This window comes from Bemisia tabaci, chromosome 2 (assembly GCF_918797505.1).
Source record: "Bemisia tabaci chromosome 2, PGI_BMITA_v3".
Classification (NCBI taxonomy): domain Eukaryota; kingdom Metazoa; phylum Arthropoda; class Insecta; order Hemiptera; family Aleyrodidae; genus Bemisia; species Bemisia tabaci.
In genome coordinates, this window is record NC_092794.1 from 70,650,657 (window position 1) to 70,676,059 (window position 25,403).

The window sequence follows — 25,403 nt, forward strand, 5'->3', positions numbered from 1 at the left end:
ACCAAAAGTCTTAGGAATTTTCCTCAGTTTCAATATCTTGGTTTAAAAATAGCATTTTTGAAGCTTCTCTGCGTTCGATGATGATAAAGCGTCCAATGTGGCATCAGTTGGCGTTCTGAAATTATTGGCTTCTTCATAAAACCCTACTTTTGGTAGAGTTATTTGTAGGATTTAAAAATGAGGTAGGTATCATGCTCCCTTGGCCTTGCAGAAATGTGAGATAAGTACGATATTATTTGATTAAATGAAAATTGTACATGAGTTACATGGTAAATTGTGCATTTAAGTATATTTTCTGCTACCTATTTCGTGAAGCAAAACGTCGAGGGAAAAACTATGATTAGTTAAATTTTTTTTTAGTGAAAAATATAATACATACTTGATGCAGATCCTGCGCAGCTAACGACAGTGAGGTATGAGACAAATCTCCACGCCAAATTGAAGCCATTGACAATTAACAAGAGAAGGTACCAAAACCATAGAACTGCAAATATTTTTTCATTGACGACATTCAGTGTCATAACACATAAAAAATCATGGTTCTGAATTCCACCAGATGGTCCATATCTTTGAAGAGTGCATTTTGTTAACTTCGGGAACAAAGTTTCAGCTGGGTTTTTGCCATTTGAGAGAAGGGAGTTGAGTCCAATGCTTTCAAAATGAGGGCCCAACGAAAACCTTAGTAGCTGGAAAACAAATCTTCATTTAGAAAAAAAAAAGAAAGTGCCTCGATCATGCTGACGGCGTAGTAGAAAAAAAATTGACAATCACCTACATGCGGCTTTCCATGTGTTGCACGTTGCATTGAGGCAACGCATTGCGACTGTATTGTCAGCGCAACGAGATAACTGCCATCTTTTCTGGGTGGTTTTACGATAACTGGAATAGTTTTGTCGCCGTGACAGATAACACATTTTTCGGTCATAATTCGAGTAGAAATGACAATCGCTCGAATTTTTTCGCATTTATCGTCAATGGGTTACGTATTATAACGCTTTCTAATGATTTATTGCTCTACTTCTCAAATAATATTATGTAAATTCCGAAAATGCGCTATCTGTCACGCGGTAAAAAGTCCACGTAACAGATAGCACATTTTCGGCCATTTATACATTAAAATTGAAAAGTAGAGCGATAAATCTTTGAAAAGCGTTATAGCATGTAACCCTGTGTAGATTAATGAAAAAAAATCGAGTGATTAATTGCTACTAAAAATATGACCGAAAAATATGTTGTTTGTTACGGCGACAAAACTATTCCAGTTATCGTGAAACCATCCGAATGCAGAATAAGATAAGCTCCATGTCTGTATCAGAGAGCAGGGCCGGATTAAGGGAGTGGCCACATGGGCCGCTGCCCATGGCGGCAAAAGGGGGCGGCAAATTTTGCAATTTTCTCAAATGTAGGTTTAAAAAAAAATCGGATTCAGAAAAGAAAATTATCAATGAGAAAAGGGGACAACATCTCTCTTTCCTGAGAGTATAGAAATTTCTAATTTTTTCGTTTTCCGGTGATACAAAAAACAGCATATTTAATTAGTCGAGTCAAGAGAGGAACTAAACCCGCAATTTGGCCTGGAGCTTAGCGCAGAGAGGAATGATGACGAGGACTTGAAATGAATAAGACAAGCCCTCGACGCGGCGCGGCAGTCGGCATGTAACACATATTAGCGCCTACAAGACTCCATGAATACTTCACGCATTGCGCCAAACACCGTGCGATCAGCGCGGCGCAGCGGCGGAAGTTAAAATTATTATACCACATTTATGTTTGTTCTTTCATATTTTTTTGGTTCATTCCTTATATATGGAGGACCTTGTCCACATAGTGACAGTTTTACGGAACTTAACTTTCGCGCAAAGTTCCGTGAAATTTTACTGGTAGTGTTGACAGGGCTTTCGCAAAAAATGTATCCAACATGAGTAGGTAAACGCGTCTTATGCACCCCTACCCCTCCGGCACGTTCACTTGATGGTTTTTATTGATGTTTCAAAACGAATGAGAAGGGGGTGGCAAAATACTGGCGGCCCATGGGCGGCATGTAGGTAAACCCGGCCATGTCAGAGAGGTAGGCGATTTGCAATGCAATGAAAAACCGCAACTTACTTCAATTTTATTTCAATCAATTTCAATAAGAGAAGCCCCTTCAATTAGGAGATAGGCAACATACACGACACTCCGGTAAGGTAGCATGGTAGCAATAATTTTACTAGGTACTTAATTACAATTCGTTGCAATCTGTGATGCTTGTTACTTGGCCCCTGAAGTTGATATTATGGGTCTGGGATACACTAGTAAAAACATTGTTTTCTGTCTTTAAGGGTGCTCACGACAAATATTTGGATGCATCTTTGATAAGAATTGTTATAATAATACATTGCTGCATTCATGCCTTACCTCAACACCGTAAGCTAAAAAGTAGCCACCCAACAGGTAATGGGTCATCATGATAACTCCAACTAGATTTAAAAAAGTGAACATTTCGCAGAGAATGAAACCAGAAAGCCAGACTTGATGAGTATTGATTCGTTGCACAATGTACTTCGCCAAAATGCGAAGTTTCTGTTGGTCGTTTATGTTGGTTGTGAGACCTCGCAACAGACCACCTTCCCAAGTCTCCCAACCGATGTAAGGTAATCGGAACAAAACTGCTTGTAGCAGCAACATTAGGGGGACCCATTGATAGTAAAAGTGCAATCTTGTCTCAGACTTGTCGGGAATCTCGGAGTGTGGTGGTAAATTTGAAGATTGATGAGAGCTCTCTGAAATAGAAAAAAGCAGCTTTGAACAATTTGCATAACTTGAGAGAAAACCACGCTAGCGCCATAATTGCGTCCAAAAAAAAATGAGCCTCCCCCCTCAAAACTCTCCCTTACTTTTCAAACCCACGCAAAGCTTGTCATTCTTATAGGGGGGGGGGGGGGGGGCACGGTGATCAGGGGAAAGGGGCAAGCAAAAGTTGTGACCGCATCGCTAATTTTCGTTTCGTTATTTTTTCACGAGAGAACATAAGATTAAATTGATATCTATCTCCGGATAATTTTTCTGAGGATGTATTTATAAATTTCAAGATACAGAGGGGAAATTCAAACTCCTAAATTTTAGACATCTGTTTGAACATCCTGAGTGAGAGCGGAAGTTAAGAAGGCGAAGGGCTGTCTGTAAAGAATTACGTTACGCGATTTTCCTGATTTTTTTACACCCACCCACCCCTGTAGGCCGATCGTATTGCTGGTCCAGACACTCCCCAAAATAATTAACATTTGCGTCGAAGCTCCCCTTTTCACAGAAGAAAAGAAAAGTTAAGTTCGCATGGCCTAATTAAATTGACAAGGGTATTAAATGAAATTCAAATAAAATTGGAAAACTGAATACTTAAAGCACTTAATTGGCTGATCTAGGGGGGAAGCACATTTGAAAAAAGAGATGCAGCTCATTACCCATCAGCAGCGCGAGACAGTGTTGCCAATAACTCCACCTTCGTAGGGGCTGAATCGGAACCGAATGTTTAAGTAGCAAGGTAGAACGAAAATATTGAAATTATTTTGTAATTTAATGGAATAAAATTCCACATTTTATACCTACATGAAATTACAATATTTTTACATCATTTGGTCTGTATGCTATTTTTTCTGTATTTCCTTCATGCTAAAATAAACTACCGGTAAAGTGACTACAGTATATTTAATGCAAATTGAAAATATTGAAAAAAGCTCGCTTAAGCGACCAACCTGTGCTTTTGATGATGGTGTAAGTAGAAGTGACAAAGCAATAATTATTCATCACTTTCACGGGCAAATTGCTATTTTTGTCATTTACGCACTGAATGGGTTCTCCAAAATACTGTTGATTACAGGCAATTCCAAACAAAACCAACAACAGGGCAACAGTAAGCCGATAGTGTAAAGATGACACCCAGGTATCGATTTTAACATCTCCATGGGACCAGATGAATTTGAAATGGTCAATATCCTTCACGAAAGAGATCATGTCTCATACAAACATTGAATGTTATTGATTGAAGCAAAAACGGTTTAAGGAGAAAATCTTAAGGATTAAAATTGTAAAAAATGAAAAAACATAAAAAAAAATTAATTTTAGGTTATAGTTCCGATGTGTAATATGAGCACTGAGAAAAAACTAACCTGATACAAGTTAGTCAAAAATTGGAGAGTAAGCAAGGAAACCATTAATTTTTAGATGTTGTCAAATCTGTGAAAAAAATATATGAAATGCACTTTTAATCGATAAATTGAGGAGTCGTCGGTTAATCCAAACATTGAACATATGATCTATGAACACATAATTTATTTCACTTTAAAACTCCAAACCACTTGCCTACTAATTTTAAACTAAACAATAAAACAATTTGTAAGTGAAATTGGAAACCGAGAGTCACTTTTAAAATATTAAAAAATAAATAATAAAGACATCGCCCTCGACAGCCTTTTCTCGTAGGTAAACAAACCAAAAATCAGGAGTCACAGTAATCAAACTGATTGCTACAAGAACAACTAGGCATTTACAACTGAGCTAAGAGGAGAGGAGGGCAAGGGAGTAGTGGAAAAATTAGAAATGGAAATCAATTTCCTGCAAACGTCATTGATTATTCAATTTGAAAAGGCTTTTGGCTCAACACTGCCGTGCTAAGGAAAAACGCCGTATGAACCTTAAGACGCTGCCAGATTTCCTTTAATAAAAACTGAATTTATCGGACGAATATTGAGGTTTTTTTTTTCCTGGAATATTTCAGAAAATTTTGCTCGCAATTCAATCTAAAAGATCTGAAAATTTCAAGGAAAAATATGCATAACATTCCTCAAAAATTCATGTTTTACCTAGACAAAGGCAACTCCCGAATTTTCATGCGGCGTTCTTCCTTAGCCCGGCTGAACAGGCATTGCCCCCGCAGCTGATTGCGAGTGATACACTGCTCCACTAGCCCAAACAGAGTTTTGTCACGCACTGATTTCTGATTCCTCTCGGTGACACATGAGAATCTGACTAAGCATTATTTCATACTGACGACTATGAATTTTGTCATCGGGATTTAAGGAGGGAAAACAAAAACGCCGGGAATAAGTTCGGGAGTAAATGGGGGGGGGGGGGCGGGAAAGGAGGAGTGTCGAATCAGCAGATGAGCTCACTGATATGATAACGTACCGAAAGTAGCCTTCGGCAGCATATCAGCGCAGGCGTGCGCAGGAATCGGACAGGGTGTGCCATGGGCGCCACAGCGTACCCACAAATTTTGGGCAAAGCGATTTAGTCGGCCTGTCACTCTCCCGTGCTAAGGAAAAACACCGTATGAACATTCGAGAGTTGCCAAATTTTCTTCGATAAAATGTTCAATTTTGAGGTTAGTTATGGATATTTTTCCTTGAAATTTCCAGGAAATTTAGATAAAATTGGCAACAAAATTATCTGAAAAATAGGAGGAGAAATCCTCTTAGATTTACCGGAAAATTCTTGTTTTATCAACGGAAATTTGGCAACGCCTGAAGGTTCATACGGCGTTTTTCCTTGTAGCACGGCGGCATGGATGCAAATACATTTTTCGAGTGAAGAACCATTCGTTTTTACAATGAGATTCTCCAAGCCAACGAATAATGAATCTGAACTTCTAAGGTAGGTATTTGTTCACCGTATTTGTGTACGATCTCGAGTTCAGACTTTCTGAGACGCTGATTTTTCAAAATTTTGAAGAAATAATTTTTTAGACGATGAAAAAAAAACTTTAGCACTTTTCTGGCTAAGTTTTCAGCGAAAAAAGTACCCTATGTAAATCATCGATGAAACTGCAAAAATGCGGATTTCGGTTGTGGTGTTTCAAAATCTCCGCTCCTATTTAATTTTTAGGAGGATATTGACTCAACACCATGGATTAAAATGTCAAATGAAACTTTCCAACGTTGTAATGTAATTCAACCCCTCCGGATCTCACACCTGGATTTGTTGGAGCTACAAGTCAAACATCCCCCCTCTCTCCTTCCTTTTCTTGTAGCTTGAGGCTCTACTGCCGTGCTAAGGAAGAACGCCCTATGAGCCTTCAGACGTCGTCAAATTTCCTTGGATTGTAGAGAAATTTATAGGGACATTTGCAGGGCTGGATTCGCCTACTTGCCGGTCATGGGTCGCCTATATTTTGCCGCCCCCCTCTCATTCGTTTTGAAACTCGATAAAACCATATGAACGTGCCAGCGGGAAAGGGGTGCATAAGTCACATTTACTCGTGTTGACCACATTTTTTGGGTAAACCCTGTCAACACTACTAGCAAAGGTTTACGAAACTTTGCGCGAAAGATAAGTTCCGTGAACATACCTCTGTATGGACAAGGCCATCCATTCATAAAAAATGAACGAAAAAATAATGAAAGAACAAACATAAATGTGGTTTAATGATAATTTTAACTTCCGCCGCCGCGCCGCGCAGACCGCACAGTGTTGGACGCAATGCGTGAAGTATTTACGCAGTCTTGCGGGCGCTATTCGTTTCAAGCTGACCGCACTGTGTTTGGCGCTATGCGTGAAATATTCATTGAATTCAGAGCGAAAATTTTGAAACACCGCAATGGAGATACGTGGTTTCGCACTTCAGTCGGTGCGATACGGACATCCGTCAAGTATAAACAAATGCATCAAGTCCCCGTCACCGCCGACCAACGATCGAATCAACTACAGCTATTACGCGTAGGAAGTCAAAACGCCTTCAAATTTTTGAACGCAATACGGACATCCGTCGAGGTAGTTTAGTTGTATCAAGGCGCCGTAGCAAGCGCGACCCATTGTTTATCGTTACAGACAAATATAAGTTGAGAGAGGCGAGTCATAATGCCTTCAATTTTATACAGACATATTTTTGGGCAAAATGAGAGACGACGTTTCTCCATTTGCGACGTTGCAGACTTCCTTAGCAATTTTATTATTCTTTCGAGAAGCTGGTCAACATAAAACTTAATTTCTCCATGATTTTTCGTATCCGAAGGCAGAAGATTTGGTTCAAAATTTAAAGTCGTAAATTTGGAGTGTTTCTCATGAATGATAAGAGCGGAAATTTTGAAACACCGCAATGGAGATACGTGGTTTCGCACTTCAGTCGGTGCGATACGGACATCCATCAAGTTTAGACAAATGCATCAAGTCCCCGTCACCGCCGACCAACGTCGATCGAATCAACTACAGCTATTACGCGTAGGAAGTCAAAACGCCTTCAAATTCTTGAACGCAATACGGACATCCGTCGAGGTAGTTTAGTTGTATCAAGGCGCCGTAGCAAGCGCGTCCCATTGTTTATCGTTACAGACGAATATAAGTTGAGAGAGGCGAGTCATAATGCCTTCAATTTAATACAGACATATTTTTGGGCAAAATGAGAGACGACGTTTCTCCATTTGCGACGTTGCAGACTTCCTTAGAAATTTTATTATTCTTTCGAGAAGCTGGTCAACATAAAACTTAATTTCTCCATGATTTTTCGTATCCGAAGGCAGAAGATTTGGTTCAAAATTTAAAGTCGTAAATTTGGAGTGTTTTTCATGTAAGAGCGGAAATTTTGAAACACCGCAATGGAGATACGTGGTTTCGCACTTCAGTCGGTGCGATACGGACATCCATCAAGTTTAGACAAATGCATCAAGTCCCCGTCACCGCCGACCAATGATCGAATCAACTACAGCTATTACGCGTAGGAAGTCAAAACGCCTTCAAATTCTTGAACGCAATACGGACATCCGTCGAGGTAGTTTAGTTGTATCAAGGCGCCGTAGCAAGCGCGTCCCATTATTTATCATTACAGACAAATATAAGTTGAGAGAGGCGAGTCATAATGCCTTCAATTTTATACAGACATATTTTTGGGCAAAATGAGAGACGACGTTTCTCCATTTGCGACGTTGCAGACTTCCTTAGCAATTTTATTATTCTTTCGAGAAGCTGGTCAACATTAAACTTAAATTCTCCATGATTTTTTGTATCCGAAGGCAGGAGATTTGGTTCAAAATTTAAAGTTGTAAATTTGGATTGTTTCTAAATTTACGATTAATTATATCCAAATATTTCCTTTATTTTTTTGAGAAATTGGTAAAATATTGATATTTTGCTTGTCAGAAAACTGCATGATTTTGATCTGCAAGGAATGGTATGACTCTATATTGGCGTATTTGAAAATTTTAAGAAATACCTGTCGGTGCAAATTTATTCTATGTTCTTTTTTTCTCCCCATGAGGATAGAGGAAGTATTGTTTTAAATGACGTTCGAACACTGCACTTCAGGTTTGAAAAACTCTTGTCATGTAATATTTCATTTTCATTGGATTTCTTCACCAAAAAGTATGAATATGTGTATATAACATTACGCAACTACTTCATAAAATACATATTCAACAGATTATGTTAAAGGTGGAGGAAGTTAAAAAGCAGAAGAAATTTGTATACTTTTGTGTCAATATTCATCTTTAATTTACACAAAATTCCAACAAATCTTAAAAGTTACAATTTTTTTATTTTTTTTTTAAATTTTCAGCTTTTTTTAAAAGAAACAATAAAATATTTAACATTATATACTTAAATACAAAGAAAATACAGTTTTGTAATCAAAGACATAATTTTAGAGCTAATTAAAATGTACAGGGTTGTGAATAATCTTTTTTCTTTTTATTCGTTTACTTTTTACACGCTATCTACAATATTCTTGGCGAATATAAATTAATTTTTACCTACTTTTTTTGGTAAAAATTCAGTTATTTTCCTTTCACAACGATGATCTTAAATGCATTTTTTAGTTGCTTTAATTATAAAGTTAATAATGTTTCAATCTTAAATTACAAAATAAATAAATAAATAAAATCAATAAATAAATAAATAGATAAAAATAGGTTCCAAAAGTCTGAGAGTAAGGACGGGACTTGTCAATTTAAGTACCAGTTGTCTTCTGCCTTCGATAAAGTAGCTGAAGGCAAGCAAGTAAAAGGCAACTGGTAAGATTTTAACACCGGGATCTTAAACAATTTAGTGTTTCATGATAAGTTTCACCCTTCTCGGAGCTACAGCTGAAAATACAAAAGTTGCATGCCATAGGTAAAGACCTGTTTCAAAAATTAGAAATCAATCAGTTATTATTTTTACATAACACAGAGATACTTTTCAAAAAGGTAATCATCTTTTTGAACATATTTACAAGGATTAGGTAACTACAGTTAATGACTTTTCATTTTTTGTGCCGCGATTTTGAGGGCAAAAAGCAAGAAAGGGAAGAAATATAAAGAGGAAAAAATTTCGGTTGGTCTCTAAAATGTTCCTAGTGCAATTCAAAATGAATGTCTTACAATTTGTATTCATAATTTTTTCTCTTACACTAAAGCCGTTCTACTAATGGTTCAATATCTGCGATAAATTATGATGTGATTTTGTGAGGCTGTAGGTCAATAGTTGAAGTAAAGTTGGATCATGAGAATACGACTCTGGAATTGATTGTAAGAATTGAGAGAAAAAGCTGAGAAGGTTGAAATGTGGCTGCATTAGGAACACTGTAAATCGATCAGAGAAAAAATGAAAACTTAAAAATAAAACTATACACCCAGGGTAGATATATTACAAGCAAGTTTTTCATGTAGTTACTCATTTCATATTGCACAAAGTCCACAGTTTCAGAGGAAGGTACTGTGAAATAGATGAAGCATCTTATTTATGGTTTCCAAAGTAAGACTGCAATATTATTTTTAACAGTGAAGACATTCAGGAGTTTTCTGCGTTAAAAATTTGCTACGCATTTTTCTATCCTCGCTTTTCCTTGAAAAAATTAATAGTTATATAGGATCGGATAAGGATTTTTCTTGAAAAATCTTGAGAGTAAATTCTTGAAAATTGAACACAAAAGATAAATATCATTTTAAAAAATCCCTGATGCTACTTTCAAAATAGCAAAGAACACAAGAGTTTCAATAAAAAATTTGACGATTTTTCAAAGGAAAAGATAGCAGAAGGAAAATAGTACGATGTTATGGAACAGGTAGCCTTAAAAAGTCAGCTCTTCGAAACTTAAACAGTTGGATTTTAAGAAGTCATGCCGAACCTAGAGAATCTGCATTTTTCCATCCTATACCTTATGGATGATTCCCCTTTTCTCCAACACAGTGGTTCACAATGGCATTCTCCACTTCTATTTAAATGAGTATTTTAGAATTATGTACAGTTCAGTTTAGAGAGACACTTATTAACATCTAACAATCATTGGATGTACATTCAAATTTTAAGATGAATTCTTTCAGGCCAACCTGGGGCTGGGTATAATTTAAAGAAAACTGTCAAGCTTGACTAATCAAGGTCATGCTTCATTCCTTGTGTTTCCTGTACAGAGATGACTTGTTTTAGAGAAGGCATTCAAGTAATCAGAGACAGGAGAGGGATATAAAATGCATTGGGAAGAGGTACATACCAGATTGGGGAAACAATACCAGGAGGAACCTCTTTGATGATTTTGATTTTCTCAGTGAATGCTGCATAAATGCACAGTATCATGATTTTGAATCAAGTGAACATAGTCGTCCATTACAATTAGATCATTAAAATTTTCAATTTCAAGAGCAGAAAAAAAGACAAAATGATGGGAGAAGTAATGAGAGAACGGATAGGGGAAGCTTCACATGATATTTGATGTACAGATAAAACTGAGCAATAGGTAGGGAAAGGAAAATTAAAGGAGATACGGGAGCTGAAGAGCGAATGAGTTGATGGAAATGATTCGAGGATAAGTTGAAAGAATGGAAAGAGAAAATAAGGGGGAAAATATTAAAATTTTCCGATAAAACATTACAGAGATAAATTAAAAGACAGAACCCAATATAAAAAGTATTCAGCAATGCTCACAAGGAATAGACATCTAATTACGGCAGTGTAATGCTGGTTATTTTTTTCCTTTTTTGAATTTTTAAAGAGAGGATACACACCAAATAATAATTTTGTTAAGTTAGGTACAGATTTCTACATTTTTACAAAAGTGAATTTGCTTTTTTTTACTTTAGGTGTCCTTGTGAAATACATATTAGTTCATTTTAAGGTGAAACTGGAACTTCCATTGGTTGCCAAGGCAAGCTTACAGTTGAATGCTAGAAAGGGAAAATGTGACGTTGCTAACTACAAAATTCATTTTACTTCCACCAGGGATAGCTCAACTTACAATAAAATCCACTGATTATGGATTTTCAAAATGGAAGATCAAGAGTCTCACATAATTAGGATCTGTTCATTTAGATTTTTAGTGGTACTGCCTCCCTCCTAGATAGGAACTGTTTATGCTTGCCTCAAAATAGCTTCACTCATCAAGAGTAAATTTTTATAGTGCAGGTACAATAAGTATCTTACAAAGTCAACATTCTCAATAAAATTTGGACAACTCTGAAACATAGGTAACTTCAGGATTTGAATACTTTACAAAAATAGATTTATTTTAACCTACAACCTTTATGGATCCTTAGAAGTAACCTGTAAAAAAATCTGTACAACATACATAGGTGATACTGAGATAAGAGACAGGTGCACTTACCTACATATCAATCACGCTGACAATTTTTCGGATTGAGGATATAATTTAAAGGTCTCATAGTACAATCTTGGTCTCATGGTGCTCACTATTTTAGGACTACATCAAAGGAGAAAGCATTGTTTTAATACAGCTGATTTGGAATATTGAATGGTGACAATACTGATTAAATATGGACTGATGATTGTCATTTATGTTATTTTTGATAATTCAATAAATCAGAGATCTATTGTGCTCTTATACCAGTACCATTACTTACCAGAAACTTTAAAGAGACTGAGAGATGTAAAAATCCAAAACAATTTTTTTTTTTAGACAAAAAAATGGGGTAGATTTTCAATTGGACATTGATGAATTTCAATTATAATACTGAAACCTGTTACAGTACTGGTACAGCAGTAAACCTGCAAGCCAAACCTACCTATCCATTGTATTCATCAATAAAGTTCTACTAAAGGTTGGAAGAGAATATGCGGTAGTTCTTAAGTTAAGGTCAATGATTCCACTCTGATCCCAAAAAATTTCAGGGTGATTTTAAAACTGAGCTTAATGTCAGGAGATGGGTTCTGAGCGAGCAAAAGGACTCAATTTTTTGCATTCAGAATAACAAATTATACTTTATGTTTCAATAATGATTGATAGTACGTACATGGAAAACCAATGGTTTCTTAAAACTGATTAACTCAAAAACTTTTCAGAGAATGAGGAGAAAAGACACATTTTTTAAGATATTACACTATCAGGAATATTTTAGAAATAACTACAGTAGGTATGTTTGAGATTACCAAATAATAAACATTTTTAGTTACCATGCCAGGAAGAATAATTAACAGCAAAATTAAAGTTGCGACGATTCACGATACAGAGTCACATGAGTTTAAGAGGTTAAGTTCTTTTCAAATTTATTAATTACTCTTGAAGATATTTAAAAGAGTTTGGATCTCTACAGGACTGTTTTTTTTTCTTGAATTATTGGTATAGAAAGTGATGCGTAAATAGGTAGCTTTACTAGTCAATACTGTAAAACAGGCAATTGTTGAATGATACAGGTATGTTTAAAGATGACACAATTATTTAAAAAAAAAAAAAAAAAAAAAAATCCTGTCTTTTCGACTACTTCAATTTTCTGAAAATTTCACTTTGCCAAGATTCACAACACTAACTTTGTTCAAATAGTACAGGTGTAATTTGTACCCATGCGCTATTCATTTTCCATTAATTTTTTGAAAAACGCACGAAATAGAAAAATAGAAAGACACTTTGAGGGAGGGGAGTCTAAATTGACAAAAGAACTAATTAGGTACTTCTAATTAAACAAATAATTCGAAAGGAGTTTCGTTTGTTTCTGTTTTTGACAAACGCCTCATAGAGAAAACATTGAGACAAAATAAACTATACAAAGGGATTAACAACTTATTCCTGTGAACGAAATAGGAAACATTTTTAAAATGACAACATTAAATACAAGTTTTTTCCTAAATGGTACACGAAAGTAAGATATCATTTTGTACTTGGAAACTTTAACACCATTACATGATATCCAAATTAAAGGTATAAAAAAAACTAGATTACCGCATGTTTTGATGAGAAGCGGACTAAAATTCAAAATACCTAGAGTGAGAAAGTATCTTTCATGAATATTCATCATGAACTTTACTTTGTTACTAACATTAAACTTTTTTGACATGGTAGTTTGCAACAAATATAAAACTAAAAATATATACATTTAACAATTAGACTGAGATATATATAAGTTTGTAACAAAGTATTCAATTAAATTTTTAATTAATTTAATTTAAAATTATCAAGATATTGTAAAAAAAGAATAAAAAAATAATCAGGTCACAGAATTGTAATGTATAAAATTACACAAACAGTTTTTTAAAAAAACTTTTATTACTTCCTTTATTCACCCCATTTGATTACTTTTTGATAGGAATAAAAAAATCAGAGAACGAGAATTGGGAGCAAGTACGAATGCAGCCATAAAAAATAAAATTCTCACTTCTGACATACGACAACTTACATTGTGAAAAAATAAAAAAGTCAGATCTGCTATAAAAATTTTCTTGAGCTTTGTAAAATCAATCAACGGTCCTTGCCGACAAATTTGCTCTTATAAAATAAACTTTCTTTTTAAAATTGTGCCTTAAACAGAGAGGTAGGAGGGTTTTAAACAATGCGGACTCAAAGTCAAAGTTAGGTCCCTTGAAATCAAAGTTTAGGAAAAGTTAAAAACTCCACGATATCTTAATTATAAAAAAGTATCAAAATATGTTTCACACCTAAATGTGAGAAAAAAAGCATTACAGAATGATTTTTGGATGTTTTTGTATACATTGAGCAAAAATTTAAGAACAAAAATCAGAGAGGTGCAAGACATGAAAGGCAATTAAATTTTTCACAACGCAAGTGAATTAGTTTGCCTGAGTCGAGGAACACGTTATTCATCCCTGCCATTGTCCTTAGAATTCGGCAAAATATTTCTGGCAAGGTAATCATATAACGGATTATTGCTGTTGGACTTTGAACATAAAACTAGTTCAAAGAACTAATTTGCTCTGATTAACTTGAGCAGAAGCAGTGGTCAGCAGTGATAAATTAAAACAGTTGACAAAATTTTACCTTTTCAGAATTTTCTGAAAACTTTGTATTTAATACAAAAAGAGGTGTTGATGAACTGGGGCAAATAGAAAGAAGAGGCATTTGCCATTTTTACCAACTTGAATTAAAAAAAATAAATAAATAAAGTAAAATAATATACTCAATTCCAGTTTTTAAAACTTTAAAAATCAAGAATATTAGTTTAAGTAGATAATAAAACTAAACTCCCGAGCAATCGATCTCTATGATGTCTTTTGGGACATCGACGAATTGGTATACTAACCTCTGACCATCCACCTTGGCTAAAATACCTCTTTGATAATAATACCTGTTAACAAACAAAGAAAAAGAATACAGATTAGCTGAGGTTTGCGTACATTTAAAATACAATGGTTGAGAGTAAATGCAAAGAGAATTTCTGAAAACGAACTTCAACTTCAATACCAATCCTGAGGTAAAATAGGGTGACAAGCCTCTGATTACCCAGCAGGAGCATTTCGGCCACATTACAATGAGGGCTTTTGGCAGCTTCTCTGATTTGACTATTGAAACCAGTAAAAAAAATTGACTTCAACAAGTGTATCATGCAGGACAGCCTTCCGTATATTTAACACAGTTTCGAATCGAATCGAATTACCTCATTCATTACTGTAAAGAAGTAGAATCACTTGAATTTCTTGAAATTTCAGTCCTTGTAAGGACATGAGATGAAAGTTTTACTCGATTTCAAGAACATTTACGAACGTTCCAAGACTTCACTTACTACTCAAGTCAAAAGGAAAGATAGAAATTTAATAATTACCTTAGAGCACGTCCCATAGTTTCATAATTCATGTCAGGCTTGTTTTTGTGCAAGCCCCAGAGTCTTGAGACGGCTTTAGAATCTACCAGCTTGAACACACCTTTTTCCCTATTGGTCCATTTGATATAACGCGGACAATATTCTCTATCTTGCAATAACTTTAAAAGGAATTCCCATAGATAAGTGGTTGAGCCTGAAAAAGAAAACATTATGTTTTAAATACCCTGAAAAGAAATTCAATGGTAGTACACTTGATAATAAAATAATTAGATCCGTTAGGTTTCATGGGTTTGAATATGGATTTTATTTGCTATAGACACTTCACAGATCTGGCTTGACCATGTCTAAGCATTTTTTTACGTTGGTGAGGTATATAAAGTAGTTTTATTAATATAAAATGCTTACTTAACGTCCAATTGAAAGGAGTTTTATTTACGGATGAGTAATTTAGGAAATTGGGGTATGAGCCTTCACGCGTTTCCAAATTTCAAGATAGGCAATATGCAGCGCAATAAAATTGCAACTTACTTCAATTTCATTACAATAAGTTTCAATAAATGAAGCCCCTTCAAATATGAGCTGGGCAACATACACAACACTCAGCTGAATTGCAATATTTTTACTTTATGTATAATTGCTACTTATTGCAATCTATGCTACTTGGGGTATAGAGAATGAAATGAATGAATGGGGTGTTACCTTCTCGACTCTTCCGCTTGGCGCCGGTTCCGGGGGTGGCGTCGGACTTGGGCCTCTTCATCTTCTTCTTGATGCGGTACTGGAAGCCCATTTCTAACAAGTACAGATCATCGTGCGAGCTGGAGGTGGCCGCTTGGATCACAGACGTGGGTATGGAAGAGGCGCCCCCTCGCCCGGAGGAGGGCCCCGACGGAACGGTGAACTGCCCCGAGTTGGACGACGCGTAGCTGCTGTTGTAGCTCTGCACTTGGTAGTTGTTCGGCGGTGGCATGAAACCCCCATAACTGTCTGGTACTGAAACAAACAACGTAATCACCATTATTACCTTCTTCACTTTCTGTAAGATGCAACACTGCCGTGCTAAGGAAGAACGCCGTATGAACACTCGAGAGTTGCCAATTTCCCCTTGTTAAAACATGTATTTTTGACAACATTCATGCGTATTTTTCAGAGGAAAAATATCACACTCGAGTGCAGTTTCGATGTCAGTATCGAATGCGATGGATTGGACATTTCCGTGAAATATTTCATGAAATTTCACCAACTTTTGAAACGTTCTTTCAGGGGCCGGTTATTTAACACGAACTCCCCCAAAGCAAAATCCACGTGCCTTTCGTTTCATTTTGGATTCAATTTCGACAGATATTTTTCGATAACTTTCATATTTTTCTGGAATTTCGTGAAATTCAAGATTTTGTTTTGAATGAAAATTACAACCCTGGATTTCATGATATTCAAGACTTTATTTTTCATGAAAATTGCAACCTTGCAACAGACGCGTACTCGCAGTTGGGCGGATTCAATTGAAATCAGCTTACAGTGGCGTCGCGGGGGGGGGGGGGGGGGGTGTAACGTCAAGAGGATCTGAAGCCCCTATTGTTTCGAAAGATAACTATTAATTCTCGGATAAAAGTGACAAAAATCCCCTGATTGCACTCAATTCCCTGGAGAATAATATGGTAGGGAAGTACACATACACTGCCGACGTTACAGGGAGCCTGGGCTCGATGAGCATAACTCACACACAAGTTCAAGTTTTACAGTGGTTAAAAATAGCTCGGAAACATTCAAAGCGCGCGAGACCTCGTCGCGGATGGTAAAGAGCTCAAATAAAAGAGCAATTTGACATTTAGAAAAGCGAAATTGACAGTCTCTCAGCGGCAGCACCGTTGCCAGCCCTTTGGCAAGCGAAGAGCCTCAGCCTCGGCTACCGAATCTCTGTCGGTGGAGTTCGCAAAAGAGAAGGAAGATAGAGAGATGGAGGGGGGGGGGGGGGGGAGACGATCGCGTGGGACTAACATCGACAAGAGGAGGAGGTGAAGAATTTTCAAGATCCGCCAATTTTTCGTTGCAGACGAAAGAACGCGTGTAAAGCCTTGATAAAGGTTACATAGGATGAAGACGAGCACGTTATTTTTTTAATTTTTTTTTTTTTATTCTGAAGAATGGAGGGGGGCACGCAGGAGGGGGTTGGAAGAGGGGGCACTAGAGATAGCGCGTCTTGTTCACTGCGCATCCACAACCTGCCTCAAGGAGTGCGTCACCGTGCCGGTTCGTGCGCTGAAAATAGTCAGCTTAGGATTCGCGCGAATCGGTTCGTCGGCAATTTGGCAACGTTGGTTGCCACGGTTGCCAAGATGATCGTGGCATCCTGGTCGATGCGATGTCTGGGATTTCAAGTCAAGCGCGTCGGTATTCGCGTTCAAACCGGCAACGCTGCTGCGGGCTCCACGCGGAAACATAAGTTTCGTCTGGATGATTCCAGACAGAAGTATGCGGGTCGACGGACCATGATCGTGCTGGCAGGAACCGCGGAAAAGAGCTAACGAGGAGGACTAAGGCGTCGACTTGGAAGTAGATAAGGCGGGGAGGAAAACTGAAGCTACTGTATCAAAAAAGGGCAATTTTTTTTTAAAACGTCATTTCGGAGAACACGACTGAGCGGATTATCCGAGGACGCAAAGAGGGCCATGATGACTTTTCTGTTATTCAAGCCGGAGGGAAAGAATTTCGAATCAGCTGGATTGGGGCGAAAATAATTTGAAATTTTGAGTTACTGACCGGTAAGCTTGACCTCAGCAACTTCATAGAAAATGGGGAACGTGTCCTCAGGAAGAGAACAGAGTCACGAAGTCGTCGGAATTCCGGTATGGTTATCAGTTCTTGAACTGATCAGCGCGAGAGGTATATTACTCCTTCAATTCAGAGGTTATGCAATGAGGGCTACGTAGAGGTTGATATAATTGTATCAAGCGTTCTACTCGCAGTATGAGTAAGTTTCAAGAGAGAGTAGGTGCATTTGACTGAATATCGTCGCCCCTCTGACGGAAGGGCGTATCTCAATGTGCACGTGAGTCCCGATTTCCATATAAATCCATGCTTTCGAGGGTTCAAGCGGGAATCGAAGTGCGCCCTAACGTCAATGGAGCGACGAAGTGTGAACGAGAGAGTAACGCAAGCTGTAGCCGGTTTCCAATGAGGAATCGAACCACATTGTATTCATTAGAATAATTAAAAAGAAAAGAAGAAAACACGCGATTTGTTTCAAATGATGGGTTACGTGCATTTTCATTTCAACTCTCGTTTTGACTTGAGGGCTGACTGGCTCCTTGTTAAGAAGTTAAATTTTGACGAGTTGACATCGGCGAGGAGGAGTTTCGGCGAGGCATGGCTGATCGGTTATCAATAGTTCCCCATTTTAAGCTGTAGTAAAGAATCGATTATAAGGATGTTTGTTGCGAAATTGCGTTTATCAATCCTTCCCCATAGGTTTAAATGAGAGTGAGATCGATACATCGCAAAGCACGCTACGCCACTGTTGACATGAGTTGGTCGCGCCGGGACGACCATTGACTTCCTGCTTGAATAAGGTGCCCGCGAACTTAAGCCCTTGCGTCTCCCCCACAGTCTAAAATTATTCGGAGGCGAGGGGGCGCTGGGGTGCCTCGGGCGCAGACACAGCGAATTCCCGTGGATAGGTCATGGATGCCTCGACTAACCCGCCTTCCAAAAGCAGACCACCGCAAAATTAACGACCCAGTCGTCGCACAGTAGGCAAAAATCCGCGTCCGGGGGCCGAGCTAGAAGGTTCAGGAAAAGAGGGAAAGCCTACAGAACTGTTTTTGGATCCACTAGTAAGAAACAATGAGCTGGTGTTCCGACCCTTCGGCAAGGAATTCTCTTAGTGGGATACTTAAAGGGTTTCGCACAGAGCGCCAACGCGGCTCGGAATCGTCAACATTCGATTTCATGAAATTTTAATTTTTCTTCGGCACGCGTGCAGCCGAAAACAAAACCAACCGAAAACTTCAGACTCTACCGAGATGTAATCTGATCGTTGAGTTCATGAGACCATACCAGACAAATAAAGGGAACCATATTCTGGCGACGAAAATAGTCGTTTTTTCGCAACTCCTGAATTAGACTGCAGGCTGCACAGAAAACGATAACGAGATTTCCAATTCTAGGAGCAAACGTGAAAATTCAGAGATACTTCGTGACTGGACAGATTGACACCCTACGTCGGAAATTTCGGATTGATGAGATTTGAATTCACCATCCGCAAAGATAAAAAAAAAAATCTTTCCTCCTTCGGTTTATGAGATAAAAAACTTCAGATATTTGGCTATCCCGAGCGTCCAACTTGAAAACTGAGCGGCCAGGGTGCGAAATGCGAAATGATATTAACCGAGGTAATTTAAGAAAAAAAAGGAAGAGAAAAAAAGCGATGAGCTGGAACTTGTTAGAAACAAACAAGTCAAAATTCTGAGATGAAGGAAAGCGAAGATGGGCGAAGAGTGAAGGGCTGCATAGGACGGAGGGGTGGCGGGAGACGTACGGACGGACGGACAAGGAGGAACGTAGAGAGGGAGAGGAGGATCCGCCGTCAAGCAGCCTTGAAGACGGTCATCGGCACACGAGTTCGCCTGTCGGCCGACAGAGGGCGCGTCGTGCGCGCCTCTGAAGTTCAATATCGCCGCGCGCCGCAGCGGCACATTATTCACGCTGGAGATATTAGTGGGGAGGGGGAACCCGGAAAATTGACTGCGAAAAGCATTGCGCTTGCCGAGAATAAGGGCTTTAGGTTCTGGAATCAATGCGCTAGGCTTGTCTTACGACTTGTGCATGGTTTTTAGAATTCTCGACCATGCTCGTTCCCTGGATCTCATTCCCGGAGGAGAAACCGAAATTTTCCTCCCACTTCCCGAGGATTATCTTGGGGAGAAATATAGAATTTCTTTCATCTATCAACCAATTTTTAGGCGCACATTTAAATTAATTCCAGAAGCGTTCCTGACGTTAGTATTATCTGGTCAATGAAAGCTGCTCCATTACTATGATGATTTGGAGACCCAAATAATTATATCATTCAAGAGGTCCGTGGTTTTTCCGAATAGAGTGGTTCAATCCAACAGAATGCCCGTGGCACAGGGAATTTACCTAGGTTTGAAAAGTTTCCCCCGGATATCGAATAGAAATTTTTAAAGAGCTTCTAATGAAGCTCCCAATTTACGAGTTTCTTGAAAGTTTCCTTGTAAGTGTTCGTATTTGATGGCAACCACGAGGAATGATTAGGAAACCCTACAACTCTTAACATGGTACATTCTATGCGAACTACTCGGGTCGAATTTTTCGATTGCATTTAGAGACGAGGTAAAATCGTAACCCCCGATGAGGCTTTCCCAGGTTTAATTTCTGATTTTTCTCCACAGACGAAAAGAAAGAGACCGAAAAAGAGGATACCCGTCTCGAGTTCAATTATAACCCTGAGACGGGCGAGATTCTCGAGTGAATAATCTCGTTTCCATCGATGAGACGAAACAGAGGCAGGTTGATGGAGATGGCGGGAAATAAACAACGAAAGAAGGCGAGGCAAGAGAGAGTGAGAGGGGGAGGATACTAGATGGAACAAGTGAGGAACAGCTTCGTGCAAAGATATGCAAATATCTCGGAGCTTGAGGAGAATGTCAAGGAATAGCTTTGGTGGGTAATCCAACTTGGATGTTGGGAGGGAAGGGGGGGGGGAAGCCGGAAATGGCGCACAAGTGAGACTCCCCCCCCCCCCACACCGGCGCTGCAGCCCTTGCCCTCCCGGTGGATCACTGACCTAGGATGTTGGGTTTTTTTATTTCGAATTTTCTCGGCTCCCGCTCTTTACAGCTTTGATTTATAAAATTAATTCTTTCTCTCTTTCGAAGAGCGCGGCCGCCCGGCTAAAAATAAGATGCTCGAGCAACGCCGGGCGGCGTAATAAGCGGCGGCGCGAAATATTTTCGTGGGCAGACGATCCGCGAAAAAGAAATATCGCCGCGAGTCGCGGGCACCCGTTTCCCCCTCGGATCAGCCTCCTCTGATAAATCGTTCATAATTTCAATACTGCTGTGCCAAGGAAAAACGCCGTAAGAGCCGTAAGAGCCGTAAGACGTTGCCAGATTTCCTTCGCTGAAAACCGAGTTTACAGGAAAAATTTGTGATCCCCCCCCGCCCCGAATTATTCAGCTAATTTGTTCGCATTTTGATCTAACAAATCTGAAAATTCCACGGAAAAATATGCATGACTTCCCTCAAAAATACATGTTTTAAACGGAACAATTTGGCAACTCTCGATGTTCATACGGCGTTTTTCCTTGGCGCAACGGAATGGTTCAGCAATGTCATATTTAAGCACTGACAAAGGGATGAAAGCGAAAATAACCGAGGCTTCCGATTACTCACACACAGGGTTTTACTTTTGCTAGCTTTCTTCTTCCGTCTATCCAAGTGCATGAGGGACCAATTTTTCCTTTCTTCTCAGAAATGGATGATATGCGAAAATTTTTAATAAGACATGTGCATAATTTTAAGGCCTTTTCCCCGTTTTTATTTTAATTTTACAATATCACTGGAGCTGAAGTAGAAAGGCAACCACAATGCCAAACATACCAAAGTTCCAAGTACGCATGACTACAATAAAAAAATATACTCGACGTGCATTCCTTCAGCTTCTCCTCATTAGCTAACAGTCAAATTGTTACGTGCGCTGACCATGATGACGAATTTCTTATTAGAGCAAAGTATCGAAAATGATATACTTTACTTCAGGCTGAAAGCCACATTAAAGAGGAAGATAAAAAAGAGGCACCTGACGCAAAACAATTTTGAGGGTACCAATTAATCCAGTCACTTCATTTTTCATTTTACTGTTACTCAGAAGTATCATGAAAAAGAATAAGCGATAGGCAGAAAAGAGAGTAAATTATGCACAGGGTTATCGTAAGAAAATTCTTAATTAATGCATAAAAAAAAAAAAAAAAAGATGGGTCGAGTGCAAGGTCTAAAAGGAAAAAAGAACGAAATAGCCGATGCGACGAGGATGTAAATTGAAAAGGGCTGTGAATTCAGAGCAGAAATAAAAGATTTGGACGATGCCTCCAAGAGAACCAAAATACGAGCCCTGGGGGGTGGGGGGGGGGGGGGTGGAGCGCGCTTAGGAGAAAAAGCGATGCGATTGGCTGTGGCGTCGAAAAGCTCCGCTAGACAGGGCTGGAGCTACCTGAGCCCAAATATGGGAGCAGATCGGCTCGACGAAATGAGCTAGAAATGACACTCGGTAATGTCAAGTCTCGTTCCAAGAAACCGGCGAGCAAGAGGCGATGACATTCAAAATTTGGAAACGTAACGATGGATTAAGCGAACGGGCAGGAGCGTGTAACCGCACTCGGCGATGAGCCCTGGGTCACACAGGAGTAGGCGGTGGCCAGGGCTCGTGCTGAGACTGGGATGTACCCCGCTGTCCGAAATTGAACGCGACGGTGCCCCGGGAGGAGACGGGAGGGGGCCACTATATTTAAATTCGAATATTTGGCAGGAGCTCAAAAGGAAGCCCCAAGCCGGGAGGCTGCTTCAAGTGGGATCGTTAGAGTAATGTCATAGTTGTTAGGGGAGGTCAGGACTCGGGATTCTCCGCGCTGCATGCGCCGACGGCAGCGCTCCCAACGGACGCGCCATAAATCAATCCGTCCTACACCGTATCAAGATAACCGGGGAGTTATGCAACCGTGCTGCACGCAAAGGTCAACTTTTATTTTCGACCGGGGTGCTGCGTGTTTCATGACACTGGAAATGTAGCTTTGAAAATGGGCCTGTTCTCCAGAGCCGAAAGTTCGCGACGTAGATGGAGAGGTTTATAGCGATAGAGTGATCATTCAATCTTTAGGACGTATTCTGCACTGATTATTGGGGGGTATTATCCAAATTACATTAAAATAAAAGAAGAAGGGGAGGAAATAAGGTGGGGTCATAGTGTGTTCGAGGACCGCAGCCTAAAAACACCGCATTTAGAATAAAAAATCCCGAGTTAGAAAAAGAGATCTGCGAGGAATAATTGAACTTATACAGAATCTGATTCCCTATAGGATAGAATGAGCGGATGGTAGAAGATAATTATGACAGGGCTGCCACAGAATTTAGACTGAAATTTCCCTGACACATTTTGGTGAAATTCTATGATAATTGAAGATATGGTAAATGGTTAAGAACACACGATTGAAATAGTTTTCAGGCAAAATTCTTAGTTCGAAACCTCAACCCCATTTAAGAGAGCAAATAAAGGTGATTGAACAAAATTTCCCTAACGTTTACGACATTTTAGTTTTTTTCCCTGACCTTCCCCGGTGTTCCCTGACTACGGCAACCCTGTTATAAACCTTGAAAAGTAGGGAGAACGAAGATGTAAAAATACTGCCGCGTCTTCGAATGCGCCGGAGCGGATGGAATCCCGAAAAAACCACCCTCTCTTCTCCCCGATACAGGAAAACTCGGTGAAAAATTAATATTTTCCTGCTCCGCCCTGGGCAGCCGTTGGAAGGCGCTCGAGCTGAAAGCCCGAATGGGTGGGATAGGTCTGGGACGCGGGCGCTCGAGACAGCGCCAAGTCGGCCGTTCTGCAAAGCAGTAATAACTGAGTCACGATTGGTTAAAAAGCATGAGGCTTCCAATGATGGCGCGGCGAGACCGGACAAAACCACGCTGTCGGCTCTCTGGAAAAATCCAACATTACTCTCACTACCCTGGACCCGAACAGAGATTTCACCATGCTAGTTTTCCAATGATCAGGGTGTCTACTAAAACAGACTGGCAAAAAATCAGCACTTCAACAGTACTGTTTCAGTACATTCCCAAGAAATTCAGTACCTCCTCAACAGAAAAATTCAGTACTTTTTCGATACCTTCACCTGACGAAATTCGAATAATTTCAAAAATTTGAATTTCCCGCTGAAATTGCGACAAAAATGAAAAAAAAAATTCCGGACTTCCTTGTAAAATTCCGGGTCTTCAAAATCGCGCATCACAAAAAGGATATGGAGGGATCCTATTGGTGGAAGCGGGTGGTTGCAATGGACAAAAGACACATGTAATAGACAAACTAACGGGAACCCACGAGAGACCCGATGGTTAGTCTATCATTTACCCCCTTAGTCTACAAGGACCACCCCTTTCAACCAACAGGATCGCTCCATACTCCCTAAGTCTTCTTTGTCTATCGCGTTGTCTATAAATTTCAACAATCAGCCCGCTGGAGTCGGAGCGACAACCGTTCGACACGAGTAGAACCGCGATCGATCAATTTAATGGATTCGAAGGTTACGTCCGACAACGGGGCATAAGACCGGGCATGTGAAGCTGTTCAACTTAGTGTTTAGTAATGTTAAGCGCCAAGGTCAAAATGTTAGACTCCATCTTTTGTTATTTCCTGGTCATTGCCTTACGACGAGCGCTCCCGCGGGCCCGGCACCCCCCACCGCCCCCCATCCCCTCCGTGGGGAGGCCGTGGGGGGGGGGGGGGGGGGGGCACAACTAGACTACCGCCGCCGCCGCCGCATCGCAACGCCGTTTCCAAGTTAACACTTTCCAGTTTCAAGGTCTCATTCCTCTCCGCTCCACCTCAGCGCCCCGTTACACTGAGTTTCCTGAATCAATTAAACCGTCCTCCGCTCCCCCCCCCCCCCCCGGGGGGGGTCTTCACATCCTTCAGACTTCCAGGGGCACACCCCCTGACAGCTCTGCGGTTACACCCTCCCTGTTGCTTAGCGCCGTTTCAATAGGAGGAGGCGCAAAGCCGGTTGCAGTTTCCTGCACTCGTCTTCCAAGATTCTTGGAATTGCACCATCACAGAAAAGCGAACTTTGAGAATTCAGAGCTACTGTTTCCGCGCTGAGAATGAGTATGATGAGTATATTGATCGACCTCTAACAAAAAGGGGAGGAAATTCCCTCTTCAGACAGGTATTAAATGGACGTATTTCTGTCATACGGAACTATATTCATTAAGACAAGAGCCCTGAGACCAATAAGCATGTATGCATAACAGGTCTCACGGCACATAGTTCCGTTTGACAGAAACACATCCGAATGAGAAATAAGACAAATCTGATGAAAACATTGTGCAAGAGGGAACTGCTGTTTCTGGCTCATTTTAGAAACAACGTATGTGCCACTCCTTTTTATATGCATATAGGCGCTTTTGATAATAAGGCATAGAAGTAGTTCACAATTGCGAAATACAGTCCACTTATCGACAATATAGATCGGACGTCTGTTAAAACTTAAAATCGACTGATTGGACGAGCGCTTGGATTTTTCTTAGAGATCATACGGCGCCTGAAAGTCTGACAACTGTTACCAGACATGGCTGCGGCACCGACTGGAGTTACGTGAAAAAAAGACGGGGAAAAGTAATACTGCGCAAAAATCGGCACATGCGATAGTAACCAGAGCGGTGCAA

General features: G+C 39.6%; 1 protein-coding gene across 3 annotated transcripts in view; it reads right to left on the reverse strand.

Moving 5' to 3' along the window:
- Nucleotides 1-8,433: 8,433 nt before the first annotated feature.
- Nucleotides 8,434-25,403, reverse strand: part of Eip74EF (Ecdysone-induced protein E74) — a 307,203-nt gene continuing 290,233 nt past the window's right edge. For all 3 annotated transcript variants that reach the window (XM_019058353.2, XM_019058352.2, XM_072296183.1), the window contains 3 exons: nucleotides 15,642-15,935; nucleotides 14,943-15,135; nucleotides 8,434-14,468 (listed from right to left, as the gene is read on the reverse strand). In XM_019058353.2, the coding sequence (XP_018913898.2) occupies nucleotides 14,360-14,468; nucleotides 14,943-15,135; nucleotides 15,642-15,935 (596 nt within the window). In that variant the 3' untranslated portion in view covers nucleotides 8,434-14,359. The remainder of the gene's footprint in view (nucleotides 14,469-14,942; nucleotides 15,136-15,641; nucleotides 15,936-25,403) is intronic.